At 33.5% G+C, this 20,477-nt stretch overlaps 1 protein-coding gene across 8 annotated transcripts in view; it reads left to right on the forward strand.

Annotated features, from left to right (window-relative positions):
* Positions 1–20,477, forward strand: part of BIRC6 (baculoviral IAP repeat containing 6) — a 302,402-nt gene that overhangs the window by 183,024 nt on the left and 98,901 nt on the right. For all 8 annotated transcript variants that reach the window (XR_011972445.1, XR_011972446.1, XM_072634130.1 and 5 more), the window contains 4 exons: positions 1,622–1,795; positions 2,858–3,054; positions 18,346–18,646; positions 19,816–20,033. Coding sequence is in view for 6 of the 8 variants with exons in the window: in XM_072634130.1 (XP_072490231.1) it covers positions 1,622–1,795; positions 2,858–3,054; positions 18,346–18,646; positions 19,816–20,033 (890 nt within the window). In the remaining 2 variants the exon portion in view is untranslated. The remainder of the gene's footprint in view (positions 1–1,621; positions 1,796–2,857; positions 3,055–18,345; positions 18,647–19,815; positions 20,034–20,477) is intronic.

A 20,477-nucleotide genomic window follows, 5' to 3' on the forward strand; every position in this document is an offset into this window, starting at 1 on the left:
TTCATTCTTTGTATTTATTTCCCAGTGCTTAGCACAGTACATAGCATATAGTACATTCTTAATATATGTTGATTGATTCATTAGCAAGATATGTTGTTAATATACTGGGTGCTCCATTTTTTTATCTAAATAGATTATTCCTTACCCTTCTTATGTTTCAGTTCTAAATTATATTTTAAAATTTTTTCATCATTTCTTTTTCAGCTCATTATGCATCCACTAACTCATTATGAATACTTAGTCTAGATGAAAGATTGATTATGTAAAATTTTTATGAATGGGCAATCTTGATTTCAACTTAAAAACTCAAATTATTTAAGTTGTTGTTAGAATAATTGGTTTATATGCAGTCTTTAGTTTATTAACTCCCAGAAATGTCATCTTCTAGGAGATATTTCAGTGTTAAATTCTCAAACCAATGCGTATAATTTACTCATAGTCATGGAAGAAGCAGAAAAATAAGCACGACTGCTAGTCTTAGTCTGGGTACCTTTCATAACCTCGGAAATTTATTTCATGGCTAGAAGGCACAGTGTTAGTGTTAGATGTGGAGTCAGGAAGAACTGAGTTCTTGTTTGGCTTAAACATGTACTGGCTTGTGACTTTGGGCAAGTCACTTGACCCACCTCAGTTTCATCTGATCTGTAAAGAGGAGGTAATAATACCACCTACCTTCCAATGTTGTAAGGATCAAATGACATAATATAGTAGTGTTGCAAAAGTGCTTATGGTTTTAAGTTTCAATTGCTTAAAATTATAATGGCATTACATCCAAGTTAAAACGGTACAAAGAGATACTTTGTGTGCAATGCACTTTACAAATCTTAAAGTGCTATATAAATGCTTTTTGTTATTTTGAATGAGTATTTTGGTTTCTCCTTAGTCTTTTAGAAATAATTTCAGTGTATTCTTTGAATCCCTAATTCGAAAAATATCTGAATTCTTATACCTTTCCAGTCCCTTTTTTCTACTCTAGACTGTTAACTGCCATTCTTTCAACTCAGAAGAATAAGGTTCCAAAGTGTGACACATTTTAAATGATAGCTTATTTTGTTTATGTAAATTTAGCCTTATTAAAATTGAGATTAAGAAGAATATTGAGGTCTGTGACAGCAAAGTGATGTTTGTAAGAATGGAAATGGAAGAATTTGTAAGTATTATCTTGGTTAAGAAATTCTTAGCCCCTCTACTAGGAGTAAAAGAGCATAATCTGAACCTGACAAAGAACCTACAGTAAACTATAAGCAGCACTGATAATTTACAAGCCTTTGCAGTGTTAACCTTTGAAGCAGGTGACTATCCAGATTTGGAAGATAATATATACTACTCTACTGTCCTCCTCTCATCTCCAAACCTAAAATTCGGTTGGTTTTGGTAGGACTTTAAAAGAAGACATTTTTGTGATCATTTCTCTTAAATGACTGTTAATTATTGGTAGACATTCATCTCCCACCCAACCTAAGATATCCTAATTGATGAATTAACTGTATTCTAAAGTTTTGATTGAGGAGATTTCAGGAGTTTTTTTTTCCACCTTCTTATTTAGTGTGTTTAATCAAACAACTAATCAAAATATCTTACTAACTTTTGCATAAAAGTGTCTCGGTTACATTGTTCTTAGGCCAACCACTGCCTGCTGAGATGACCCTTGCCCAGCTTTTAACTTTACTATATGACCGGAAGCTCCCTCAAGGATACCGTTCGATTGATTTGACTGTCAAATTGGGATCTAAAGTTATCTCAGACCCAAGTCTTTCAAAAACAGATTCTTTTAAACGACTCCATACTGAGAAAGGTACATATGTGATTGTTATTGTTATATTTAGAATCTCCTGTTTGGGAGGACAATTTCAATTCATTGGCTTCAGGAGCACTGACATGTAATTCAAACTATGTTATGGTACTAAAACAACAATTTTATTTCTTTGTACCTCTTTCACCAGCAGTTGTGGGAATTACCATTAATGTATATGCCTGGGCTGAAGTGTTGAGTAATTAAGACAAATGGTTATATTACATTTAGAAAGAAAAACTGATAGAAAATGTATAAATAAAGAATTCCTCTAATACAAGAAGTTTGAGGTATTTTATAGACATTCTATTAATTTATGCGATAATAACCTCTTCATTAAGCAAATGAGAATCTGAAATAGAAAATGTACAGGTTTGCCAAATTCTCACTGTTAGTGAAAAAATGCAATACATTGAACTTCCAAATTTGGAATCTAATCTTCTCATTAGGATATACTAGGTATAAGACAAATCAAATCATAAGGGAAAGTTTTTGTTTAAGTGTCTGTAGTTTTTCTTGGCTGATGACTGTTAGAGTTGGTAATTTATTTTTTGGTTATTATTGTTTTCCTTGATAACTGGTTATACTTTTGTTAATTAAAATTTGTGTTTCCCACTTCAGAATTATTTGTAGAGAACAAAAAGTGAAGAAGCCAAGGAGGTTCATAGAATTGGAGATTGGGGTGAAATACCTTGTGTCTTTATTTGTAATTTTCCATTTTAGATAATCTCTAAGTTTTATGGTTTCACTTATTTAAAGGACACATATTTTAGCTGGGGAAGTTATTTTCAGATCAGTTTTTGGAATCTGATAGGACATGCCAATAATATATTTATTTTCACTCATAGTCCTCAAATTCCTCGGATAAGCCTGAGAAGATTTTGTAATTTTTCTATTGTACATATTCTTATACTTAGGAAAAAATTAGGTTATTCTCATTAAATCATTATTTTTTAAATAAGCAAGATAACCTCATCTGATTTTTTAAATGAAGTAAATGCTATAAATATAGTAATGTTATATCTTTCTTTTGTATCTTTCTTACTTTTCATATCATCACTGTAGATCACGTTGACTTGATTGGGAGCTGTCCAGAAGATGAAATTATCACTCCAAATGATGAATGTATGGAGGCAGTGTTGGATGAATCTTTTCTTGAAACCTGCCCTATTCAATCACCATTGCAAGTTTTTGCAGGAATGGGTGGATTAGCTCTTATTGCAGAGAGATTGCCCATGCTATATCCAGACGTAATTCAACAAGTAAGTTGAATTCGTTATTTACATGTAATATGAATATAATAATAGCATAATTTTTTTTTTGTTTAGCATTTCCATTTCTGGTTTGTGTGAAAATTGCCTTTAAAATTGTTTAAAAACCTATCTTCCTTCATAATGACGTGTTGTGTGTGTATACGTGTACATGTGCACACATCTGTTTCTCTAATCAGAGATATGCTTTCTTCTGTATGGAAAACTTCCTGGAATGGAAGCTTTCTTTATTAGTGCAGATTAGCACCTGTTTATAACATACTCTTGGACAATTAGCCATAGCCATACAGCTAGTATTTAACAACAGCAGGACTTGACCTCAGTTCTTCCTAACGCCAAGATTAACCCTTTATGACTCCATTTTACTTCTTTATATGTAATACTCCTTATATTACTTTACTGCATAATAAATATTTTTAAAATACTCCTCTATACCCTCAGTCAGTCTCTGAGTTGTTGCTCACACTGAGTATGTTGTAGAATTGGATGTGACCCATCTTTTCTTAGGGCCTGTACTCTAGAACTAATTAAGAATCACCTTGCCCTTTGGGATGATAATGATAGAGCAGATCTTTGTGCAGACATTTCTTTAAAAACCATTCTTTTTTCAAGTGTTGGAAGATAGGGATTATAGATAAGGAACCTATTTAATATGCTTTAAACAGAGTAAAACAGTTTAGATAACTGTAATACACAATGGTACAATGAGACGAAGTGCTGTGTCAGGTCGTTTGGATGAGAGGAGAACAATCAATACCATTTGAGTGGTATTATAGAATTTTTCCTGAAAAAAAGCAGTATTTGAGTTGGATTTTTTTTTAATTAATTTATTTCTTTTCAGTTTTCAACAGTCACTTCCATGAGTCTTAAATTTTCTTCCACTCCCTCCCCAAAATGGCATGTAATCTTATATGGGTTCTACATATTAAACACATTTTCACATTAGTCATGTTGCACAGAGGAATTAAAATGAATGGGAGAAACCATGAAAAAAAACAAAGCAAAACCAAACATCATTTGCTTATCTTGACACAGATAGCATTTTCGTTCATGAGCCCTTTGTCCTTGTCTTAGATCACTCTTGGTGAGAAGAGCTGTGTCATTCATAGCTGATAATCACACAGTGTTGCTGATGCTGTGTACAATGTTTTCTTGGTTCTTTTCATTTCACTTCACATCAGTTCATACAGGTCTTTTTCAAGTTTTTCTGACGCCTGCCTGTGCATCTTTTCTTATTGCACAGTAGTATTCCATTACATTCATATGCCACAGCTTGTTTGTCATTCCCCAATTGATGTATTTCCCCTCAATTTCCAATATTTTGCCACCATGAAAAGGGCTGCTGTGCTTTTTGCACATATAGGTCTTTTCTCCTTTTTTGTGATCTCTTTGGGGTAAAGACTTAGAAGTGGTATTGCTGGGTCAAAGGGTATGCACAGTTTGGTTGCCCCTTGGGCATAATTCTAAATTACTCTCCTGAGTGGCTGGATCAATTCACAACTCTGCCAACAGTGCATTAGTATCTCAACTTTTCCACATCCTCTCCAACATTTATCATTTTCCTTTTTGTTGTCATATTAGTCAATCTGATAGGTTTGAGGTGGTACCTCAGAATTGTTTTCATTTGCATTTCTCTAATCAACAGTGATTTAGAGCACTTTTTTTTTTGCCTGTAGATAGCTTTGATTTCTTTATCTGAAAACTACATTTTCATATCCTTTGACCATTTATCAATTGGGTAATGGCTTGTGTTATAAATTTTACTCAGTTCTCTATACATTTGAGAAATGAGGTCCTTATCAGAGACACTTGCTGTAAAGATTGTTTCCCATCTTTCTGCCTTCCTTCTAATCTTGGTTACTTTGGTTTTGTTTGTGCAAAGGTTTTTAATTTAGTATAGTCAAAATTATCTGTTTTACTTTTTGTAATACTCTCTGTCTCTTGTTTGGTCATGAATTTTTCTCTTCTTCATAGATCTGAAACATTGACTATTCCTGGCTCTTCTAATTTGCTTATGCTGTCACCCTTTATGTCTAAATCATATGTCCATTTTGATAGATGATACCATATCTTGATTTATATGTTGTGAAATACTAGTCTATAACAAGTTTATGCCTTATTGTTTTCCCAGCAGTTTCTGTCAAATAATGAGTTATTATCTCAAGAGCTTGGGTCCTTGGGTTTATCAAACACTAGGTTACTATGTCATTTACTACTGTGCCTTGTGTACCCAATCTGTTACACTGTTTCTTAGCTACTTCCACTCTCTACTCTGTTTCTTAGCTAGTACCAGACAGTTTTGATGATTACTGCTTTATAATATAATTTGAGATCTGGTATAGCTAGACAGTCTTCCTTCACATTTTTTTTTATTAGTTCCTTTGATATTTTTAGCATTTTGTTCTTCCAAATAAATTTTGTTATTAATTTTTCTAGCTCTGTAAAATAATTTTTTGGTAGTTTGGTATGGCCCTGAATTAGTAAATTAGCTTAGGTAGAATTTTCATTTAATTGTATTTACTCAGCCTACCCCACAAGCAGTTGATATTTTTCCAGTTGTTTAGATCTGACTTTATTTGTTTGAAAAATGTTAAGCAATTGTGTTCATATAGTTCTTGGGTTTGTCTTAACAGATAGCTTCCCTAGTATTTTATATTATTTACAGTTATTTTAAATCAAATTTCTCTTTCTGTCTCTTACTGCTGGACTTTGTTGGTTATATAACAAAATGCTAATGATTTATGTAGGTTGATCTTATGTTCTCCCACTTTGCTAAACTTGGTAATTATTTCAAGTAGTTTTTTAGTTGATTTTTCTAGGGTTCTCTTAAGTATACCATCATATCATCAGCAAAGAATGATGGCTTTGTTTCCTCACTGCCTATTCTAATTCCTTTACTTTCTTTTTCTTCTCTTATTGTCATACCTAATATTTCTAGTACTATATTGAGTAATTGTGGTCATAATGGCCATTCTTCTTTCATCCCTGATTGTACTTGGAAGGCTTCGAGCTTATCCCCAAAATAGATAATGTTTGCTGATGGTTTTTTAATAGATATTACTTATCATTTAAAGAAATGTTCTCTTTATTCTTATGCTCTCTAGAGTTTTTAACAGGAATGGGTGCTATATTTTGTCAGTTTGGTTGAGATTATCATATGATTTCTACTGGTTTTGTTATTATGTTCGATTGTGTTGGTAGTTCTCCTAATATTGAGCCAACTCTGCATCCCTAGTTTGAATCCCACCTGGTATATAATGTTGTATAATCCTTGTGATATATTGTTGTAATTGCCTTGCTAGTAGTATGTTCAAAATTTTTGCATTGATATTCATTAGAGAAAATGTTCTATAATTTTTATTCTCAGTTTTAGCTCTTCCTGATTTTGTTATCATATTTGTATCATAAAAGGAATTTGGTATAACTCCTTCACTTATTTTTCCAAATAGTTTATATAGTATTGGAATTAATTCTTCAAATGTTTGGTAGAAGTCACTTGTGAACCCTGATGATTTTTTCTTATGGAGATTATTAATGGCTTTTTCAATTTCTTTTCCTACTGTGGGGTTATTTAGTCATTCTCTTTCCTCATCTGTTAATCTAGATACTTGATATTTTTGTAAATATTCACTTACTTCACTTAGATTGTCAAATTTGTTAGCATATAGTTGGCCAAAATATTTCCTAATGATTGCTTTAATTTCTTCTTTGGTGGTGATTTCAGTATTTTTGATACTAGATATTTGGTTTTCTTCTTTTTTTAAAATCAAATTAACCAATGGCATATCTAACTTGCTAGGTTTTTTCTTATTTATAAAACCAGTTCCTTGTTTTTTTATTAGTTCAGTATTTTTTTTTAACTTTCATTTTTATTGATCTTACCTTTGATTTTCAAAATTTCTCATTTGGTGCTTAATTGGGCTTTTCAGTTTGTTCTGTTTCTAACTTTTTTTTTTTCAGTTGTAGGCCCAATCTGTTGATCTGCTCTTTCTCTACTTTATTGATGTAAGAATTTAGAGGAATAAATATTCCTCTAAGAATTGCTTTGACTGCATGCCATAAATTTTGTAATATTGTCTAATTGTTGTCATTCTCTTTGAAATTATTGATTGTTCCTATGATTTGTTATTTGACACACTTATTCTTTATGAATAGATCAGTCAGTTTCCAGTTAATTTTTAATCTCTTTCCACTGTCCTTTGTTGAATGTAATTTTTTTTTTTGGATTGTGATCCAAAAAGGATACATTTAAATTTAACATTTCTGCCTTTCTACATTTGATTTTGAGGTTTTTACGCCTCATTACATGGTCAGTCTTTGTGTAAGTGCCATGTGCTTCTGAGAAAAATGTTTCATTTTTGTTCCCATTCAGTTTTCTCCAAAGGTCAGTTATATCTAACTTTTCTAATATTCTATTCCCCTTCTTAGTTTCTTTCTTATTTAGTTTTTGATTGAGTTTATCAAATTCTGAGAGGGGTTCCTCTGACTCATTTAACTTTTCCTTTAAAAATTTGGGTGCTGTACCACTTGGCGCATGTATGTTCAGTATTGGCATTGCTTGGTTGTGTATTTTACCTTTTTGCAAGATGTAGTTTCTTTAATTAGGTCTATTTTTGCTTTGTCTGAAATCTAGATTGCTACCCCCCCCCCCTTTTTTTTTCACTGTAGCTGAAACATAATAGATTCTCCCCCAGTCCCTTCTTTATTCTACGTGTCTCTCTGCTTCAAGTGTATTTCTTGTAAACAAATATTTTAGGATTCTGGTTTTTTGATCCATTGTGCTATCCTCTTACATTTCATGGGAGAATTCATCTCATCTCATTCATGTTCACAGTTTTGATTACTAACTGTATTTCCCTCCATCCCCTTTTTCTTCCTATTTGTCTGTCCTCTCTCTCCTTTGACCCTTTCCCTCATCACTAGTGTTTTTCTTCTGCGTACCATTTCCCCTGGTCTGCCCTCCCTTCTATCAGTACTCCCTCCTTCCCCTGTTACTTACTTTTCTCCCCTCCTACTTTGCTCTTTGGTAAGATAGATTTCTGTATTCAGCTGACTGTGTATATCATTCCCTTGCTGCACCAATATTGATGAGAGTAAGGTTCAAATGATGCCCATCGCCCACCCTCCCTTTCCCCTCCACTGTCTTTCATGATTGGGTCTTTCATGGCTCTTCATGTGAAATAATTTACTTCAAATTTTTTTTTTTTATGTCATTCCCTCAAACTTACTTTATAGCCATACACTCTTTGTACATTCTTTCTAGCTCTATTAGTGGTACAATTTTTAAGGATTTACAAGTATCATGTTCCCATGTAGGGATGTAAACAGTCCAGCTCCATTGAATTCCTTAAATTTTCTTTTCCCTTTTTCTCTTTTTATGCTTCTCTCAAGGCTTCATTTTAATAAAGTTGGAGGTAAGGGTTTCAAGTGAAAAGGAAAGGGCAAAGGTTGAGACTTGATTAAATAAGTCTCTGAGGGGAGTATGAAAGAATTTTCTTGCAAAAAAGTCCTATTTAATGTTATCATAATTTAGTTAAAATGATAACCTTAAGCAATGCTTAGTAGGGATATAGGATTGGAAGAGCTGAATATCAAAAATTGACTTATCTATAGATATTGAAAATTAGATGCTTTGTTTTCTGAAATCAGTAGATCACTGAATAGTATTTTACTTAATTGGGGCAGCTAGGTGGTGCAGTGGATAGAGCACCAGTGCAGGAGTCAGGAGGACTTGAGTTTAGATCTCACCTCAGACACTTGACACTCACTAGCTGTGTGACCTTGAGCAAGTCACTTAACCCCAGTTGCCTCAACCTGGGCCATGTCCAGTCATCCTGAAGACTATCTGGTCATTGGATCCAGATGGCTCTGGAGGAGAAGTGACGCTGGTGACCTGCACAGCCCTCCCTCACTCAAAACAAAGTCAAGTGCGTGTCATGTCATCATTTCTCTGCTGGCATGGTCTTCTTCAGCAATGGAGGACGAACACACACATTTTACTTAATTACATAAATTCCTTATATTAGTTGCTATATAGATTTTACCATTATGATGTGTATACTTTCATACATGTAGAATTGTATAGAATAGGATGAATAATATAGTAGAATGATATACTATAATAATTACAGGAGAATATGATAAATTAGCCAAAATAAGTAATTCCTCTAAAATACATTTCTAAAAAGTTAAAAATGGCAGCTGCTAAAGAAGGGATGTAGGGAACGCCAAAATATGAGGAAAAGTTTGAAGAAAAATAGAACCATATTGAAAAAAAAGAGAAAAGGTAGTTGAGTTAGAATACTGTTATTTTTCTGCCTTAGGTGGAAGTAAAGAAAGTAATTACTAATTGTAAACCTTCTTATCCACGAATTATATATTTTTGCATAGAAAATGTAGTTATATGAATGTCAGTGAGATTTATGGTCTTAGAATCTGTTGGTTAATCAGAGTATCTCTTAGTGCTGTCAAGATAATAATACTGTGCTGTTTTTCTAAAATAAACCAACATCTGTTTGTCAGAGAGAGCATAGGTTATTGGTTGTGAATTTGTTTGTTTGGAGGAATGAAAGAAAATCCTCAAGCCTCAAGCATTCAGAAGAAGCCAAAACATTTATCAGCCTGATGAATATCCTCTTTTCATGCTGGCCTAGTAATCATGGTATTTGGAAGTCTATCTCACTTTGCCAAACAATTATAATAGTAATTATATCCATACAACGTCAAGAGATTGATTGATGGGTCCTGTACCCATCCTTTGTAGGGGATTTTCAGGAAGATATGGACAAGGACCATAGGTTAAGAGAGCATGAATGAATGATTGAGGGAGGTACTCACGTGGTTGAGAGCCCAAATTCATCAAAGCACACAAGACCTAGAATTTTTATTTAATGCCTAAATTAATATTTGGTCTTCTTGTTATTGTTATACTTTTTCAGTGCTTCAGAAAAAAGCCATAAATATTCATTGTAAACTTTGAAAGAAGAGCCTATACAAATATATCAGAAAATACTGTAGTTCTTTTATGTTAGCATTCTTAATGTAAAGTTTTACTGATTTTTAAAGGCCTCATGTAGCTGGATCCTTTAAGGTTACCTGGGGGTAGGTGGAGCTGTGTGTGCATTGTCCCCTTTTATCTGTGTGGTTTTCAGCAAGATGGTGCCATGAATAGAGCACTGGGCTTGGAATCAGGAAGACTCATTTTCACGAGTTCAAATCTGGCCTTAGACCCTTACTAATTCTGTGTCCCAGAGCAAGTCACTTAACCCTATTTGCCTCAGTTTCCTCATCTATAAAGTGAGTTGGCAAAACCACTCTAGTATCTTTTGAAGAAAACCCCAAAATGGGGTTGTGAACAGTCAGACAAGACTGAAATGTCTGAACAACAAATTCAGAGAAAACTATGTAAATGTTTTATGTCAGGAGGTTTACTTTGAAATTTAACTATTCTCATAGTTTTCCCCAAAAAACTAGCACAAAAATACAGCCGTGTGTGTGTGTGTGTGCGTGTGCGCGCGCGCGTGTGTGTGTGTGTGTGTGTGTGTGTATGTGTGTGTGTGTGTTGGGGGGGATCATAAAGCTTGATTTGGGGCCATCCTAGTAACTGATTTAGATCTTTATGTTGGCATTACATTATTTATAATCCCTTTAAGGTAGCAAGAAGATTCTGATTAACCCTTAGAACAACCTACTCTAAATGGAGACATATATTTTTACCTATGACTTACTTGTCCCTTACAGCTGGTTTTTTCTCACGACATACCAGTTATATGGAACTATTTTATCCAGTATTTCTCAGGCCCTTTCTTCTACACTAAAGGTTACTAATGTTCATGTAGCACTCTTTTACTTTCTCAAGGGCCTTAATTTTTACCTCAACAAATTTTTCCATAGCCACACTTAAACTGTATTGAATGTCTTTTGTCTCTTAAATGGTTGTCCAATTACATTTCAAAAGATTTTCCTTCTCCTTTGCCACCTTTATCTTCCTATTTCAGGCTTTTCATTACCTTTTTAAGCTAAAAATTACTGTTAATGTTTAGCTGCATAAAAGTTATGATGATATATACTTAATTCACGGAAAAACACTAAAATTTTGCTTCAAAGTATACATAAGAAACTACCACCAAAATGTTTAAAAACCTTTAAATTACCTTTCAGTTCACTTCTCAGTTACTCGAAATCTTTATCTTTCTCATTTTCTAATTCCATTGTATTTAACATCAAAGCATTTCTTAATTATTTTTATGACCATGACCTAATAATTTAATTTTTCTAAGTCTCAGGTTACGCATTTGCAAAGGGTTCTTTATAATGCCTGTAGTTTGTATCTCACATTGTTATTATGATTATCAAATGAGATAATGTATACAATTTTGTAATCTATTTGTTTACAATTCATCAGCAAGTATTAAATACTTGCTGTGTGCCAGGTACTGAAAGAGAGTCAGAGAGACAGACATATCGTTCTATCTACTACTCTCTGTCTCTCTCTGTCTCTCTCTCTCTCACCAGTCAGCCTAGGAACCCACCTCTGACCGCTGGATTTGGAGTGGGTTCAAATCCTAGCTTTGCTATTTATGATTTCTCTGACCATAAGCAAAACACTTTCTTTTTATGGGCCTAAGTTTTCTGTTTTGAATAATTTGCAAGCTCACATACATCAAGGGCTTTCCAAAACTTATGTAACATAAAGGCTAGTTATGATGATGAGTGAGTTAAACTAGATGGCCTTTGAAATTCCTTGCCTACCCTAAATGTATGAATATAAGATATCTTTGAAGTCAAAGAAAGGTGTATTTCAATTTTCAAACAGTTTTTAGAGTTTTTGCCCTTTGCAAATTGAGGAATTGTTATTCAGTTCATCAGTGCATGTGTATTTCATGCAATAGGTTTGTTGCTAAAAGAAATTGTATTTTAAATAAAGTTGTTTGAAAACACCCCAGAGAACTTATGATTTGAGAAAATTCATTTGAATATAAATTTATTAGTCCTGTATTTGTCTTTTCATAAATCTTAATTCTCATTTTTTAGGCTTCCTTACTATGTGGTACACCTCTACTTTTTATGTAGTTTCCAGGTCACATACTGACAGGATGGCTGCTTTTATTCTTCTACCACCTTTATATACTAGAAATTAGTAAGATTTTTAGCATTTGTTATTTCCTTATGTTTCATAAAGTCCTTAATTTCCATTTGGCTAATTCTTATTTTCAAGGAATTACTTTCTTTAGTTAAGTTTTGTACTTCTTTTTTCCAGCTTTTAGTTCTCTTCATATTTTTATTCCTAAGCTGTTGCTTCTTTTCTAATTTTTTCCTTCACTGTTCTCGTTTGATTTTAAAAATAATTTTTAAGCTCTTTCAAACAAACAAACTTTGTGTTGGAAATCTTGGTGGACTCTTCTCCAAGTTGCATTTTTCTTTGAAGCTGTACTTACAGATTATTTTCCTGTCATCAGGATAGTTCTTTGTGCTAGGATTTTTGTTTGTTTGCTCATTTTTCCAGCCTGCCCCTTAGCTTTGAACTTTATTAGCTCTGGTCTATGCACACTGATGGAGAAGATGCTCGTTTGAGCTTCTGCACTCTTTCATACATCTGCTTTCACAGCTCAGGTTGGAGGCCTGCAAATTTGTAAGTGCTCCTAATGTCATATGAAACAGCGTGAGATCAGGTCCCTGCCCTCTTGATCTGAGCTTTGCAGTATCCTGGCTGAGGATTGGATTTGTCATCTTCTTTTAATTGGGAATTTCAGCTCACTGCCCCTGGACTTGGAGCCCTCTGGGCTAAATAAAAGGCACACTCTACATTAAGGAAGCCTAAAAATTGAGGATTCTCATTTATAAAAAGATAAATCCAGGATTATTAGTTTTCTATTCATATTGTCTTAAGTCATAAGCCTCTCTAGTACATTTTCAAATGTATTTTATTTAGAATTTAATTTCTATTAGCAACAAACCTACAATACATATGCACTAATAAGTTGAATAACAGATCCTCAAATTATAAAGAGTTAATGTTCCAAAAATTGTTTGAAACTTGCAATACGCTGGGAGGTTCTGTACCTTCAGAGCAATTGGATTGCTGACTCCCCTTTGGTCTGAGATTCCTGCCCTGGTTGTTCCACTGCAAGTTTATATGCTGGTCTGAAGGTTAACACTGAATTACTTTTCTGCTTCAAGAATGAGTGCCACATGATTCTTTACCTGTACTTGTTCTTTGTTCAGTATACATCTAGGGCCAACTACACCTCCACTCTGAATCTGATCTGGAACTAGTAGTGGGCAACATAGCTGTCACTTTAAACCCTTGTTTTTTTTTTTCCCTGGTTCCCTGTCTTGGTCCTTTTTCATTTCAGTCCCTGGATACTGAAATACTCCATAGACTTTTGTCTCCCTAAACAACTCTTGGCTGTAAAAATGACTCAATGGAAATATTTTCTTAGCTTCCCTGATTATAATTCATCCTGTTACTTTTCCTGCATCGTTGTTAAGAAAGTATGGTAGAAAACTAGGCTGCACGGCTTCCTCTTATTCTGCTACATTGACTCTACCTCTCATTGTCATCATTCGTTCAGGACCTGAGAGTCAATGCATTGTAGGAAAGATGAAGTTGCCCTGTGAGCTGGGGTCTGGTCTCTTGACATTTACTTGATGTGTGTTTCGGAGCAAGTTGCTTCATCTCTCTTTGGTCCCCTTTAAGATTATCTTTTGCAGAGCAACTGTTTGACATGCATTTTGAGATAGTTTGCTTAAGGGAAACTGAGGGGTAGTTCCTCTGCAACTATTAAACCTCAGGTACAGTCCTTCTGCAAAAAAGAAAAATCAGGACCTAGTACTTGAAGTTCATACTGTCATCATTTAGGACTCTGTAATTTTACCCTTATAATTACTCCCTTACCTGACATAGTTCATATTCCATATACAACTTTGAGAGTTGCTGTGTCCAAAAAATTCTGTCACTTTATGGCCTCCCTGTTTATAGTCAGACTAGTTCTTTGAAAACAGGTATATATTCTGCCATTGGCCACATATATCCTTTCCAGGTTGGTAAGGACTTTCCATATTTTGGTAGGAAACCCAAAATTCCCTCCATGCCACAATGAAGTATTAGAATAGGGCTTCAGGGATTTTGGAATTTGTAAGTATAAACAGCTAGGTGATATAATGGGATAGAGTGGCAGGCCTGGAATCTGGAAGGCCTGAGTTCAAATCTGGCCTTAGACACTCATTAGCTGTGTGACTCTGGGCAAGTCACTTAACCTTGTCTGTCTCAGTTTCCTCATCTGTAATACTTGCTAGAGAAGAAAATGGTAAAGTAAATTACTCTAGTATCTTTGCTAAGAAAACCCCAAAAGAAATCACGAAGAGTTGGACATAACTAAAAAACAACTAAGCAACAAAAATAAGCACATTAAAAACTCTTAATGTTAGCTAAACCTATTTGATCATTCAGGTGTATCAGTTATAATACTGACTATAGTTTCTCATTCCTTCAAGTAACACAACTAAAATTTCTCTTAATATACAAATATTTTCCACCTAATTAATGCTATTATTCAGACCCTTTCTGTTTTAATCATTTATCTCTTCTGCTTTCTTTCTTCCCAATTTTAAATGAAAATGATGTTTTACTTAAATATCTTACTCTTTATATCTGTATCTGTAGGTAAGCAACTCAAGATGAAACAAAAGGGTCAGGAAAGAGAACTTACAACATTCTATGTGCTTAAATATATTGATAAAATTGACACCTCTACCATTTTACTTCTGTTCCAACATTCTTCACATAATTTACATGGATACATTCAAGTAGTTGTATGGAGTCCTGAGGTAGACTTTAGATTTCTGTGTTTATCTATTCATAAAAGAGATCCAGAAGATATTTTTAAAAATCTTAATTTCATGCACAATTTCCTTGTTATGCAATTTGTAATAGTGTCATTTTATGTTATAATTAACCAGAGTCTTCAAGTTAAAACATTCCTGTTACTTCTCCCCTTAATAAATATTGAATATGTAGCATTATTTTAAAATTCAGAAATAGAATTCCATTTCCCCATCTCTTCAGATGAGGAGTTTGAAATACATGGCCTTTGAAGTCCTTTCAAGCTCTAAAATTGATGATGGTGAATTAATCAACATTATAGATAAAATATTATACACAGATATTTCTATACCAATACATCCATTCAAAATATCTTCCTTGAGTTCCTTCCTTGAATTAGAACATTGTTTTCTTATCACATCCAATATTGTAATCATAACTATGCCATCCTTTTAATTACTAGTATCTTGACTTGAGAGGCACCCTGGCACACTAAATTTATGTCCTGCCTTTGATTCATACTGGCAGTGAAACCAGGAAAAAGTCACTTTCCCTCTCCATATCCTAAGCAATCCTCTGAAACTGTAAGTTGCAGATATACATTAGAGGCATGGGAGTTTTATATTCTAGGATGTCCTCACATCTATGAAATCACAACCCCAGACCAAAAGCAAATGTTGACTCATGACTTTATTATGGTTTTCTAATTATGGAACATTTTAAGATTTAGATACACTATGAGAAATACAGTTTAAGAAGCATACTATTTGAAAACTGTCCAAAAAGGTATTTGTGATTCTAGAAAATTTAAATGAAAAAAATAAGCATGCCAAATGCAAAAGCACTTAGAAAATTAAAAATGTTATATATATGATGCTGCAGTATAGATTTAGCCAAATGGAAATCAAGAAAGCAGTAGAGAAATGTCAATTTATGTGTCTGTTACAAGGTGACTTTTCTGTTTCTTAAATATTGCTCTCATTTAAGAAAGTTTTCAAATAAACATATAAGTGGTGTATTAGAACTTGAGTAGACAAAAGGGAGATTGTTTCACTTCATCATTGAGCTTTGCTGTTGGAAACCCAGGAGGACTAATCTTTTGAACTCTGTAGGAAGCTAAGACAACAGAATCCAAACCTGATACAAATTGAAAGCACACACACACACACACACACACACACACACACACACACACACTATTTTATTTTAAATTTTCAAATTCTTAAGCTAAGGAAAAGTTGATACTGTAGCATTTTTATGAGATTTTAAGTTTTTCTGTATTTCATGATTATATAGAATTGTTTAATTGATTATAATAATTCATCAATGTGAATAAATTCCAGTCACATTTTAAAAATCCATAAAATATAAAATAACAAATGGACAGAACTGTGTAGATAATGAGTTTTCTTATACTAGGTATCTTTAAGCAGAGACTGTGATCACTGGTTAGTCATGTCTTAGGGAAAGAATGTGAGTAGATGACCTCTGTGAGATTTTTTCTGATTCTCAAATATTCTGATTCTATGAAATTTTCTTTTGACTGACTATATTATGTACTACAACTTAGCCTTACACACCTGTAGTTATTAACTAAGTGATTTTATTGTTTTTATCTACTTCAAAGTCTTCACATTGATCAGAAGTTCTTTTCCTTTTTAAGAAGTAAGACATCATCTGTATTCCTCCCCTCCCTCTTTCAATTCTTGAATGCTTATCTTATAAAATGCCTGAATGAATATTCTCTCAAAGTTATGCTATTTCAAATATTCTCTCTTTCATTGGTGTATAAAATTTGTAGTAATTTAGTTGCTACTGTAACAGTAACATACTGTTATTAGACTCATTGTTTTTGAATATGATGGTGTAGAATGTGAGAATGATTTATTATTCCCTTAATAGTACATCCCATATAACGTTCAATAAAGCTGATGGATGGATTCTTTCCTTTATTTTTTATTCTTGGAAAATTAATCTATTTTAAATACATACTTCTGAAGATCTATAGAGCAAAAATTCTGGAACCAATTCAGAGATTTGGTATACATACAGGATTTGACCTAACCCAAGAATACCCTCAAGGGGAAATAACTGGAAGACCTCTGTTTTCACTTTGTCATGTGAAAGGTCCTATAGACAAAGTCAAACCCAGAGATGATAGAGTTATATTAAAATTGGTAGTCACATTTTAGGGATATGATGATGGTTCTTTTCACTCAAGCATGTTCTTTACAATGAGACCTCCTCATTTTCATTGCTTGATTTCTGTTGTTTTAAAACTTCATAGTTTGTGTTGTTCTTCATGGAGAGGAATATATGAAACATTCTTATTCAAAATACATTTAATCCGTCTTCATAAAGTTACTAGCATTTTTATTCTGTGTAGGTCACTCACCTTCTGTGTTCCACAGTTTCCTCATCTATAAAATAGATGTACTCCTACCTCCCAGGTTGTTGTGAGAATAAATTGAGTGTTATCTGTTAAATCCAACAAATACATCAAACATCTACTCTAGTTGTTGCCTGAGACACAAATTTTGTTAAGATATTGACCTTATCCTTGGTGTTTATATTCTTAAACATTAGAGGACTATGCGGCGAATATGGTCAGATGTTTTTGTTTTGGTCTAGAACTGCAGTTTCACACCTGCTCAAGTATACACTGTCTGAGAAAATTGCCTGTGGCCACTGGGGAGTTCACTCACCTGCCCAGGATCACACAACCATCGTGTCAGAAGACAGACTTAAAACCCAGTGATTCTGACTCCATGGCCAAGTTTCTATCCCCTCTGCCAACGTAATACAAAATTTTCACAATATGGTGTAGTTGAAAGAACTGTGGATTTGAAATTGGACCCTATTGTTGAATCCTGAAAGACCTCACTGTCTTTCTGATCATAGGCACTTATCACTTGACTTGTCTGAATTTCAGTTTCCTCAGTTGTAAAAGATACATAACAGTAGCACTTACCTCAGTGGATTTTGGGGAAGATCAAATGACATAATACATGTAGAATACTTTAAAAACGTTGAAGTGCTTTATAAGTGTTAATTATTATCATTATTTTGATATAAGCGTATAAGATATATGTAAGTAGATTGTTTGTTACATCCCCAAGACTATTACCAATTGGGAAGATCAAGTAAAGTTTCTATAGAGTGTGATATTTGATTTTGCCTTTTGAAGGTAAGTAATAACTAAGATGGGTAAAACAGCAAAGTGTACCAGGCATAGTAGGTAATTAGGCAAAAGTTGTCATATGTTTTCCAGTAAATGCAATTAAATTTTTACAGTGATATAAGTTTTAATTATATAGTTTCAAACATAATTTTTAGTTGTTTTCTATACACTATTTTTGTCTTTAATTAAGATAATGGAAATATTTTTCTGTAAAACCAGAGATAATTTGATATTAACGTGAATATAGCTAAAATAGTAAAACTTTATTCTTTCTTAGGTTAGTGCCCCAGTAGTTACATCTACCACTCAAGAAAAGCCAAAGGACAGCGATCAATTTGAATGGGTAACAATTGAACAGTCAGGAGAATTGGTGTATGAAGCTCCAGAAACCATTGCTGCTGAACCTCCACCAATTAAGTCAACAGTACAGACAATGTCTCCCATACCTGCTCATTCTTTAGCTGCCTTTGGACTGTTTCTCCGCCTGCCTGGTTATGCTGAGGTGCTGTTAAAAGAGAGAAAACATGCCCAGTGTCTACTTCGATTGGTATTAGGAGTAACAGATGATGGAGAAGGAAGTAAGTGTTTAAAATTAACAATCAGTTTGTATGAAGAGACATCATGGAGTCCTAAAAATGGTTAAGTAAAATTCAGTATTTTTGCAAATACTCATAATTTGGTCCTTTGTGAGTTTTCTCTCTTGGTATTTTATTGGCTTAATTCATCTAATATACCGGATTTGGACATGTCTGAAAACAAATTAATAGCTGGTTATAAAAAGAGAAACTTGATAGAGCAAAACAAATTGTGTTTTGGTCTGCCTTTGTTCTTGGTGGCCTACTTCTCCTTAGTAGGGGATCCTTTTGGATGCTAAAATTGAAGAATATAAAAAAGACTTCTATTTGGTGGTTGTTATCTCACAAATGTTTTTTAGGGTTTTTTTGGTTTTTTGCTCTTGCTGTTTAAAGATAATCTAAGAATACTTCAGGATTCCTTAAATCTGACTAATTGCCAACCTGGCTGATTAGACTTTTTATAGGCCAGATACTTTAAAGAACATTGACAAGATTTTTGGGACACCCTATATTTCTCAAAAGGATTTCTTACTTCTCTCTTTTAATGCATGAATTAGGGATGGTCTGGGATGGGGGGAGTAGCATAGTCATGCCACACACAAAGCATAGACATTGAAACATTTTTTAAAAGGTATAGAAGAGAAGGAAGTTCAAAAGGAAAGCACAAACAGAACATATTTTCTTTTAAAGAAGGCTACACACATTTTAAAAGCAAGTGATATGAAATGCAGTTTTATAATTTAATTTAAAATCCTCTTTTGTGTTCTTTGTATTTTTTAAATTTCAAATTTTTCTTAAAAAGAAAAAAAAACCATGAAGATAGTGTGTCTTCTATCTGCTACATAATGAGCATCAGATTCAGATATGTGAGTGCCTTGTAAAGTATAATGCATTTGACCAGAACACAGCAAATTTATTTTATTCAAACAAAATATACCAAATCCTATCAGCATTTCGAATTTTCATATTGAATATGTAGTTGATAGGGATAATATTTAGTAATCTTAATATTACCTGAGGAATGTAACAAACATTTTGAGTTTGCAGATGAAAGTGAAATTATTAGTAATTTGATTTGGTATTTTATTAGCATTGTAAATTTGACCTCATTATACATAAAAAAACCTTTTTTTAATACTCTAGTAATCCTTATTTCTCTCTTCTTAACCCAGGCCATATCCTGCAGTCTCCTTCAGCCAATGTGCTTCCAACTCTTCCATTCCATGTACTGCGCAGTTTATTTAGCTCCACACCATTGACTACTGATGATGGTGTACTCCTAAGGCGAATGGCACTGGAAATTGGAGCTGTACACCTGATCCTTGCTTGCCTCTCTGCCCTCAGCCATCATGCCCCAAGAGTTCCTAACTCTAATCTCAATCAATCAGAGGTATGTTGAATCTCAGATTTTTTTTTTAATTATGGAATCAAAATACAAGAGATTGTAATATAATGAGCAGTTTAAGGTTCCATTTCAAATATAATTAGATTGTTTTACTATAACACAGATATAGAAGAATGTATCAGTTCAAACATTCATTAACATTCATCAAACATTCACTTCAGATACTGTTTGGTTCTGTAACTACAAAAATAAAAATGAAATGATTTCTTCTCTCAAGAAATTCTAGTGGAATGAAACTAAAGTTACTTTAGGAAGAAAGAACTAACACTTTGAGGAGTAGGAGAGTGACACACATCAGGAAAAACTTTATGGAGTTGGTACACCTTGAATGAATCTGAGTGCTAAGAGGCAAAGGCAAAAAAGCTATCTTTTACAGGAACAGAGGACACCCTGTGCAGAGGCACAGAGAAGAGGTAGTTCTTGAATTCA

Source organism: Notamacropus eugenii, chromosome 1 (assembly GCF_028372415.1).
Source record: "Notamacropus eugenii isolate mMacEug1 chromosome 1, mMacEug1.pri_v2, whole genome shotgun sequence".
In the NCBI taxonomy this organism is placed as follows: Eukaryota; Metazoa; Chordata; class Mammalia; order Diprotodontia; family Macropodidae; genus Notamacropus; species Notamacropus eugenii.